The sequence below is a fragment of the Anopheles ziemanni genome, chromosome 2 (genome assembly GCF_943734765.1).
Source record: "Anopheles ziemanni chromosome 2, idAnoZiCoDA_A2_x.2, whole genome shotgun sequence".
NCBI classification, from domain to species: domain Eukaryota; kingdom Metazoa; phylum Arthropoda; class Insecta; order Diptera; family Culicidae; genus Anopheles; species Anopheles ziemanni.
In genome coordinates this window covers 80,540,168-80,549,381 of record NC_080705.1, presented here as the reverse complement: position 1 = coordinate 80,549,381, position 9,214 = coordinate 80,540,168, and the positions used below count along the sequence as shown (strand labels likewise).

At 48.0% G+C, this 9,214-nt stretch overlaps 3 protein-coding genes across 4 annotated transcripts; 1 reads left to right on the top strand and 2 right to left on the bottom strand.

The window, feature by feature from the left end:
* Positions 1-371: 371 nt before the first annotated feature.
* Positions 372-2,112, top strand: LOC131282348 (mitochondrial import receptor subunit TOM22 homolog). Of its 2 annotated transcripts, none has more exons than XM_058311784.1 (3): positions 372-684; positions 1,042-1,084; positions 1,162-2,112. In XM_058311784.1, the coding sequence occupies exons 1-3, from the start codon at positions 569-571 to the stop codon at positions 1,489-1,491; spliced, it is 489 nt and encodes a 162-aa protein (XP_058167767.1). In that variant the 5' UTR covers positions 372-568; the 3' UTR covers positions 1,492-2,112. The 2 variants fall into 2 exon arrangements, with proteins under 2 accessions (XP_058167767.1, XP_058167766.1); XM_058311783.1 differs by having other exon boundaries at positions 372-697; positions 896-1,084.
* LOC131282347 (60S ribosomal export protein NMD3) lies at positions 2,105-3,829 on the bottom strand. Its single transcript, XM_058311782.1, has 2 exons — positions 2,901-3,829; positions 2,105-2,829 (listed from the first exon to the last, which is right to left on the bottom strand). The coding sequence occupies exons 1-2, from the start codon at positions 3,781-3,783 to the stop codon at positions 2,192-2,194; spliced, it is 1,521 nt and encodes a 506-aa protein (XP_058167765.1). The 5' UTR covers positions 3,784-3,829; the 3' UTR covers positions 2,105-2,191.
* A 272-nt stretch (positions 3,830-4,101) lies between these two features.
* On the bottom strand, positions 4,102-8,894 carry LOC131294495 (mediator of DNA damage checkpoint protein 1-like). The gene is made up of 5 exons (XM_058322542.1): positions 8,685-8,894; positions 7,012-8,619; positions 5,283-6,927; positions 4,553-4,870; positions 4,102-4,487 (listed from the first exon to the last, which is right to left on the bottom strand). The coding sequence occupies exons 1-5, from the start codon at positions 8,892-8,894 to the stop codon at positions 4,273-4,275; spliced, it is 3,996 nt and encodes a 1,331-aa protein (XP_058178525.1). The 3' UTR covers positions 4,102-4,272.
* Between the last annotated feature and the right edge of the window lie 320 nt (positions 8,895-9,214).

Here is a 9,214-nt window from a genome sequence, read left to right as displayed (position 1 = left end):
AGTGAATCTTTTCATTACCTTCGGACACTGAACTGACTCAAAGTTTCAATTATTATTACATCATTAACACTGAAATGCGTACCCTTATATTGTAAAGAACCGTATCAAAAATACTCTCGTATAGAATAAATGTAAAAAATCCACTCACTCTCGGACCAACCTCATACCTCCTATATCCGATGAATCCTTCATACATGTAGTATGAAGAGATTTTCGCCCTTTAATTTACTTTATATTAAAATGTTTCTTGTAAGAATCGAACTCAACCATCCGATCTAACTCCGACAACGCACCTCTACACGTATCCTTGCATGTGCGATATCGATTTTTTTATTACGTCCGATGGACAGTTCTGACAGAATTGTCACTTTGGTCGAAGTGAATTGCATGTGTTTTTCCTGTGTTTTCGTTTCGGGTCGCCGGTTTTAATTGTGATACCGAAAAAGATACGTGCCAGAGTGCACAAACGCACAGGGAAATACAATCGCAGCAAGCTGCACGCATCGCGGGCGACCCATTCGCAACAAAACACCTTCCGTTTGATTGACAATATCTGACCACAGATCGAATGGATTCCGATCCTGAGGTGGTGCTGGTGGAAAAAATCGAAGAGGACGAAATTTCGACAGATAAGGACAGCGGAATGGAATCAGCCACCGGCAGCAAGGATGAAACACCGGAACGCAAACCTTCTACCGTAAGTGAAATGTTCTATTGGTGTTTTCTTGAGGATGTTTATCCTTCCGACGACGTCAACTAAGGATTAATTTAGAGAACCATCTGATTCCACGAATGTCCTCATTCTACGTGCATACCAGTGCGTAGTAGTGTTGCGCAATACGGATTCATTCAACGCATGTTTTTGACTGTTGTTTATGTTTCGTTCCTGCCCTAGCCGGAGGAACCGCTCAAGCAACCTGAACCAGTGAAACCTGCCCCCGTCCCTGAAGCTGCTCCCGCTCCAGCTCCGGTAGCGGCTCCTTCTGGCCCTTCAGGATCCTCAGCCCGCCCATCTGGTTCAGGCTCCACTTCGCAAACATCCAAAACTGTGGCACGCACAAATGCGGATGATAGTTACGATGACGTAAGTACCGTTTCTAACCTGTAAGAGCCCAGGGTGTTGATAGCTACCCAAAATGTTCCGATTTTGTACCCGCACAGGAACCTGATGAATCGCTCGGTGAACGACTTTGGGGACTGACGGAAATGTTCCCGGAACCGGTCCGTGCGTTTTCCGGTGCCGTCACCGGACTGACGGTGCGCAGTGTCAAGGGCCTGTACTCGCTCACCTGCAATGCGTCCTGGATTTTCTTCACCACCTCCATGATTCTGTTTGCACCGGTCGTGTTCGAGGTCGAACGTGCCCAAATGGAGGAAATGCAAAAGTCGCAACAGAAGCAGGTCCTGCTGGGCCCTGGTGCAGCCGTTGGTGGCGGCGGCGCCGGACCGGGAGGACTGCCGGCCATGCCTCCAATGGCTGCGACCAGATAAAATGTCGCACCTAAGCATAGCGAACGAAGCCAGTGTTAGTGTTTTAGTGCCGTTTACGCCGTTTGCCGTTTCTTTCAGTTTATGTTTTGCTTTTTGAACGCCCTTATGAGTGCCCCGCTTCTTCCCCGCTTCCGGAAATGAGTAACAAACCAAATAGTGAAGAGAACGGTAGCCATCAGATTGGTTCAGAGGACCGCCAATTGGGATTCCATTTCATGGACTTATTTACGAACAAATGCGTTTCCATGGACCGTTGCTAAGTCGCATGTAAACGGTGTGTATTTTACGTAAATTATTGCGACTTTCTGAATGAATTTCGTTTATCAGCAATATATCGTTAAAATATCTTCACTCAGCGGAGTTTTTATCAGTGTTTTGCTCACTGCTCACATCGTTCCAAGCAACCACTATAGTACCGGCCTCTTATTCGATCTTCACAAGTTCAGAGCTATTCTGTTGCATTTTGGAAGAATGGAGGCCCCCCGGTTAGAAACAGACATAGCGTGGAACTACTACTACTACTACTACACCTATCTACTATTATTTGTTGTACTAAGTACTGTAGTCGTAAAGGGAAGGAAGACAAGACTAATAAACGAAACACACCTTCAGTGGAGTATAGTGGAAAAAATGTAGAACTTTTATTAGCATATACTTTTTAAACAATATATTTTCCTCCGGGTACTGCAAAACTGTGAAATCAACCGTCACCCATTTCCTCGTCCTCCAGCACCAAATCGTCGAGCATCTCCTCGAGCGTAATCCTCGGCAGCGACGGATCATCCATGTCGTTCGTATCGACCGGAATCTGTTTGTTTTTGTCCTTGAAAATGTTAACATTCTGCCTCAGCTCCGGATCCTCCTCCAGATCCTCCAGGAATTCGTTGTACTCGTTCTCGATATCGGTGTCCACGGCAACATCTTCGGCCAGATGTTTCAACTTCCAGTTGCGGTTCTGCTTGCGTACCGATTTATCGTACGACTTCTTCACCAACAGCACATCGGGCACGGTGTCCGAGTTGAGCTTTTCAAAGTCCGAGTTGTTGACGTTCGCGTCACGCAAATCGAACCCGAGCACGCAATCACCCGGTTTGAGCAGATTGCCCAAGTGTGACTTCACGTGAATCGTATTATCGTTGATGCCCAGCTCGGAAGACTTCACTACCCAAACGTCGGCAAGCGTATGGCGCAACGAGACCGCCCCTTGTCCCGGGAACGCCTTTCGTTCGCCCCCCCGAATGATCTCCACGTCCATCACTGTAAACTCGACCATCTGCTTCGGGTTGCAGATGGCCTCGAACGGCGTCTTCCAGAAGGCCATGTTCTGCACTTCGGCAACTAGAAATAGGTATAAAGTTTCATTAATGCCAACGATTACATTGTTCTGAACCCAGTCTGTTTTTACTTACGTTGAGCCGTTTGTGGATCAATCAGATGGATAGAGTTAGCCACCTTTGCTACCAAGCAAACCGGTGCTATGTGGCCCATCTGCTGAGTCAGCCGTTTGTTCAGGCAAACCAAACTTCCCTTCGATATCGGCACAATGTCCACAGCGTACGAATACTTGTAGTTGTACGAGTTGCTGTGGATGTCGTGCGAAATCAGCTTCTTCGAGGTGGTCACCTTTACCGGCAGCACGGCCTGCAGGAAGTCGACCATCTTCCGGGCGTGCGCTTCAGTGGCATAGAAAAAGTCCAACCCACCCGGGGTCGGCTTGATGCCGAGCGTGTTATCGTGCGCTTTGTGCTTCAGAATCATCTGCTCGAGGTAGAACAGTGTCTTCTTGTTAACCGCCTTCTGGCGCACCTGCACCATGCAGCGCCAAAAGTCCTTCGCCTCGGTCCGATGGCAATCGTCGCACATCTGATTGTTGACCGTAAACTCCACCACGAACACCTGCTGCAGCACGACATCATCCATCACCTCGCCGTGCACGGTCAGCTTCACCTTGATGCGCTTCGAGTGCGGCTCGGTCCACACAAAACCGGCATCGACCAGCTTCACCTGCCGCAGCCCCTGCAGACGCTTCAGGCACAGGGACAGCAGCTCCTTCGACTCCAGACTGCACGCGACCCACTCGTTCGGTGGATTCAGATAGCGTTCGCAGTTGCGGCAGAAGAAAATCACCGCCTGCTTCGGGATGTTCTCCGTGATGTCGACGTGCGAACGAAGGCACGGAACGCACATGTTCGTGGCGTTCGGCTCGATCGGGACGCCACATTCGCAGCAGAGGATTTTATTCACCGTCCCAGAACCGGATACCCCGTTTGGGGTATTGTTGATATATTCCATGTTCACGTAGACCTTTTCAAAAACTGAACTCACATGTGCGCCGCATCGGTCGTCAACACAAATGACAGTTTTCTTTTCGCGAGAAGACGACATATCGATCTGAAACCTGTTCGGTTTTTATTACACGATTGAGGAGTTCAAAAAAATCAAATTTTCTCATGACAAATTTAAAAAATTGTCGTGGTTTAAATTCTTTCGATTATTGATAAAGAATAGTACTTTTTATAGCTTTAGAGCATTTTATTTTTGAAAATAGAAAAAAGATAAATATGAATATGTACATATCGACAGTGATGATTTTGCGATGAGTTGAGAAAGAGCGAATTTTGTTGGTCTTCTCCATTAAAAAACCGCATTTAACAGAAAGAGATAGATGACAAACAGTTCAATGCAATATTATGTGAGACTACGATACTAACAACATGAAAATTAAAACTGACCAATGGCACATTACGCGCCGAAATTCAACAAGTTCTTCGCTGCCAATCTCTACATCAAGCGATGCTTTTTTAAACTAATCGAATGCTGCATGATGGATAACATAAACCCTTCCGTCGATACCACATCTATGTTGGGATACTTTTCCCTGTACTTCGGCCAGGATGCTGCATCGGCTGGGTCGGAAATGATGAACATTTTGCCACTCTGCTTCACCGGCTGGCTGAGATGTTTCATTGGTGTGGCTCCGGCACAGGATAAGATTACTGGATAAATAAAAATAACATTTTACGCAAGCATTGAAGGGACGGGTTCTGTTACCACTACTCACAATATAATTCCAACGGTGGAGGTTGCGTGTTGGAGGTAACAAAAACGGTGTAATCCTGGAAAAGTTTGTTACCGCGCGCCTTTAACAACGAATCGCGCAAACGAAATTTGTAACGCTTCTCCGAGATTTCATCGCACAGGATGTGCTCCCACGGATCAACAGGCTCGTCGTGCTCTTGGGCGGCCTGTAGTGCATCCAGGTACGACTGGCCGACGATGGGAATGCCTTTTGCAACGGCACATAGAAATTTGTACGTCCGGAAGATGCGATCCGTTACCAGCACGTTCGCCAGTTCCGGTATGTCTACCACTTTGCCCCCTGTAAGTGTACGCAAACATTTGGTTAAAGTCGATGGATAGATACTAAAAAATGATGGTTTAAATGAAAAATATGAAACATACAAGCTGCAATGGTGCATAGTCAATATAACGGTGTTACTAGCAACAACTCAATGATAGATGGTTTTTTTAATCGATGTTGGCTACTACGATAGGATCGGACGCATGAAATTGTCAATATAGCTTTGTTAGTTTTGTAAAGTGAATATTTGAGGTGTGGATACATAAATGTCTTCAATAGAGATCGATGGAAATGGGAACAGCATGAATAGGGCAATGTACTAAATTACTAATTACTTCTATAATCTATAAATCTAAAACATGCAATGAAGCAATGAAGCCACAGCAAAGCAAAAACTGTCCCCCAAACTCGAGGGACAAACGCTACGTACCAGCGCGAGCGATACATTTCCGGTAGGGTTCCGGGCTCATGCGTGTAAATATCAGTTTTGGACGGTTGGCACGGGCCATCCTTATCGATCCTTCGCTTCCGGTGCTGCTAGTAACACTGATATCCACAACCGCATCATTACGCTTCTCCGATGGAAGACCACCTAGTCCCCCCCTCAATAACCCAGAAACAGTTGAAGAAGATGGATCATCTACCTTCTTTGTGATCGCCTTTTTCTTCACCGGATCCGGCGAATGAGAACGATACTTGTGGTTGGTTGTTTTTTGCCGTTTTGATTCTCGTCTTGGAACCGCCGCGCCATCCGCTTCCGATTTTTCTTCCGGTTGATTTTGCTGCCGGCGCTCCGGGCTCGGAACTTCTCGCGGCTTGCGCGTCCGTGTCGATGTCCGCATGGTGGCCGCTGTTCCCTTGGACGTGCTAGACTCATAGGCAACCGATTCATCAATTGTTCGCTTTGGAAGCGGTTCCCGATGGCTGCGGGTGGAAACACGCTCCGATGCGACCATCGGATGAGGTTCTTCTTTGTTGGGAAGCGATGAGCTTGACGAAGTGGCTTTTTCCTTGCGCTTTCCGTCTTTCCCACGGCTCGATTCTTTTTCACCCAGCTCCTCTTTTTTCACCGACTTTTCACGGGCGGATTTTTTCCCCGGTTCTTTAGCGCGCGTCTGTTGTTCCGCGTTGTGACCTGTACCGGAAGCGGTGGAAGAGGAAGCCTTCTCAACCGTAACGCGCCGCTTTTTAGGACCCTCCTCTTCATCCTCATCGTGTTGATCCTCCTTTTTTACGCCCCGTTTTTTACCACCCGCCTTTTCTTTCTTTTCCAGTTGCTTCTGCTTGGAAACCTCTTTCACCTTCTCTAGCTCACGCTCCAGTGCAACACTAACATGTGTCTTTTTGAACACCAACCGATCCTCGTCCTCATCGTCACTGCTATCGTCTTTGAAGTGATACTTCGGGCCACCCTGCGCCGCCGCCTCACGCGAGTGTGATGCCGACAGTTCACGCATGTGCACGGACGCCATCAGGATGCTGTCCGGTTTCGGTAGGCTGAGCAGTGGATGTTCCGGAGTTAGAAACTCCGTCACCACTATCGACTGCCGGCGACTCTTGGTCGGTAATGGTTTCGGAGTGGTCAACGCCGTTTCCGACGGTACCTTAAAGACGGGCGACGGTATCTTGCGCGGTCTTCCCCGTCCCCGCTTTTTCGATTCCTTATCAAGCTCACCCACAGGTAGGGTGGCAGCTAGACACACATCATCGTCCAGATCTTCGTCCTCCTCTTCATCAAACTCTTCTTCACTGCTCGACACGACCGCGCCGTGGCGTGTTTGATTCTCCTTGTTCGATGATGAGGGAGAAATTTGCTCGCCCTTTAGGTCCTGCTTTGTGTCTTTCATCTGAGTACCCGCTTGCAGCAACGAGTGCCGCACGGTGCTGTTTATAATAGGTTCAAAGTGAGAAATCTCATGTGCAGTCGCCGGTCCAACCGTGTCCGTTTTTCGAAAGGAGGATGATCCTTGTGCGCTGCGTTGCAGAGGTTGCGTCAGAAGATCGTAAGAGCTAACCATATGATCATCTTCCTGTTGCATACGTTGTGTCTGCATCGCATACGGATCGATGTCCTCCTGTGAAAAATTAATACATTTCATTATGTCCACCAATGAAATAACAGGCGTCTTCGAACCAAAAACGACCAACGATTTGCTAACCTTCCTTTCCGGAGGGAACGACCTTCCGAGGGGTTGCGTTTCCAGCTCGTACGCGTCAAACAGTTTCGATGCGGGTTTTTTCAACACCGGAGAACAACTATCCTCCCGCAGGTTCCTGGGTGGACTCATCGGTTGCGTCAGCAGATCGGCCGGGTCGATGGAAGGAGATGGTGGACCAGTGTTCTTTTTGAATCGCTCTGGTGGAGACATCGGTTGCGTTTCTATGTCGGCAGGATTGAGTAGTACCGTTGTTCGGGCGGAAGAGGTAGAAGGACGCGGTTCGGTTGATTTTTCTTTCGAGAAAACTCGCCGCAATGGAGCCGGAGGTATCATTGGTTGGGTTTCGAAATCTTCCGGTTCCGGACCTTTCGGCTCAACAAGCGACGCAGATGGTTTAGGTGGTTTCTTGAAAACGCTCCATTTTGGTGGCTCCATTGGTTGTGTCAGTAGGTCGTAGGGGTCGGAATGATCATCGTCGTCGAAAGCTAAAGCTTGCGTTTCCATATCATACGGACTCACACCATTCTCCTTAGATCGATCCTTCGACTTTGACAAACTATTAGTGGCCTTTGTTGTTGAAGGCTTTTTAAAACAATCGAAGTCCAATGATTGCGTTTCCATATCGTATACATCTTCAGCCGGTTTTTTATTACCGTTTTCTTCCGCAACTCTCTCAACCGGCTTTGGGAAGCAACCTTCTTGATTGAGCGAAATCTCGTGCTCATCGTCGTCGTCTTCCAGTTCCGATCGTCCTGCAGGCGGTTTAATCTCAGGAACCTGGTCGAAATCTACCTCCGGTGTTACGGACCCTGCTCGGTCTCGTGCTTCCACCGCCACCACAGCGTCAAAGTGCAGCTCCGGCGTAATGGATCGATCATCTTCCTTCACCGGCTTTTCCACCTGCTCGGCTGCGTATAGCTTTTTCTCCGCCACCGACTCCGCCTCCGGCTCCGGCCGAGTTTCGTTCCACTCCAGTCGACTCATGTCCTGCGTCGCATTACGATGCTCTTGAAACGATATCGAATCGACGGAACGCTCCGGAAGGATAGACTTTCTTGACCCGGCTGCGTCCACCCTCCTGTACGACTCGTCCATATTCTGCAGCAGATTCTGTGACTCTGCCATGTACTCATTGTTGAACAGTCCATCGTTACTGTTGTCATCGTCCTGAGCCGTCATCTGGAAGTAGTCCTCTTCTGCCTGCGTTCGCTCTGCCCGATCCGGGCGAATAACAACGGGCGGGATGCGATCAATGGTTGGCGATGGACGCTCGTCCTCAACGGGTTGTTGAGTTTCGGGAATGATAAAAAATTCATCATCGTCATCAAGCTCATCTTTGGCCTTTTTAAGTACATCTTCATCGGCCGCCGGTACCGGTTTTGCGGAGGTCGAAGATACGCTTATATCGCAAGATTTCACCGGCGGAAGAGATTCATTCGCTACCGCAGAGATCGCACTGTCTTCTAGCTGCTGTGTCGCCGGTACGTAGAAACTGCTGCTTATGCGACCTGTTTGCGGCTTCAGGGAGTTGATGACCGTTTGAGATCCACTCAACAGTCGACTGGTTGTTCCGGTTGCTCTTTTCGTTGTCGGTAACAGTTGAGTTTCCTTCAAAAGCAGAAAAAAACTCTTGTTATAATTCGTTTTTCCGAAACAACATCTAAATTTCATACCTCTAAGCTGCAGTCAATAAAATCCTTTGAATCTTCGTTTACCAAAAAGGGCCGCTCATCCTGTACACCCTCGGTTGCGGGGACGTTTTCTTCCACGAAAACAGGCACGGTTCCGAGCAATATCTTGCTAAGAGAGGTAATTTTACACCAGGTCAGGGCTTCGATAGGTCGGTGATCTACAGTGACCCCGCGGATGGAACAAAGGTCCATCACTTCTAGCCTGGCGGATGTGGCATCATACCGAATGCTGGCATGCTTGGGGCAGATACTCTAGGGAGAAGAAAATAAAAGAAAAATAATTTCGATTACTATTTTTAAAGCGCATTAAAGGGGATTTTGTTTGTTTTGAATGCATGATTGCATAATTTGTAGAATAAAAACAAGCGAGGCAGGCACGATAAAATTTATGTAATTTCACTTAATCGCAGTTGGCCGAATGCACATGTTGTTGTTGTTCGCCAAATTAGATAACTTTTTACATCGTGCACAAATGTTTACTAGAACCAATATAAAGAACCCACCCCTTCCCA

Bases quoted from the DNA above. Each gene is read 5' to 3' on its own strand.
- LOC131282348 (XM_058311783.1), top strand. From the start codon at position 569: ATGGATTCCGATCCTGAGGTGGTGCTGGTGGAAAAAATCGAAGAGGAC. The intron at 698-895 runs GTAAGTGAAATG...TTCCTGCCCTAG, and splicing joins CGGAACGCAAACCTTCTACC to CCGGAGGAACCGCTCAAGCA. The intron at 1,085-1,161 runs GTAAGTACCGTT...GTACCCGCACAG, and splicing joins CGGATGATAGTTACGATGAC to GAACCTGATGAATCGCTCGG.
- LOC131282347 (XM_058311782.1), bottom strand. From the start codon at position 3,783: ATGGAATATATCAACAATACCCCAAACGGGGTATCCGGTTCTGGGACG. The intron at 2,830-2,900 runs GTAAGTAAAAAC...ACCTATTTCTAG, and splicing joins TGATCCACAAACGGCTCAAC to TTGCCGAAGTGCAGAACATG.
- LOC131294495 (XM_058322542.1), bottom strand. From the start codon at position 8,894: ATGGACCTTTGTTCCATCCGCGGGGTCACTGTAGATCACCGACCTATC. The intron at 6,928-7,011 runs GTTAGCAAATCG...AATTTTTCACAG, and splicing joins CGTTCCCTCCGGAAAGGAAG to GAGGACATCGATCCGTATGC. The intron at 4,871-5,282 runs GTACGTAGCGTT...GTACACTTACAG, and splicing joins GAAATGTATCGCTCGCGCTG to GGGGCAAAGTGGTAGACATA.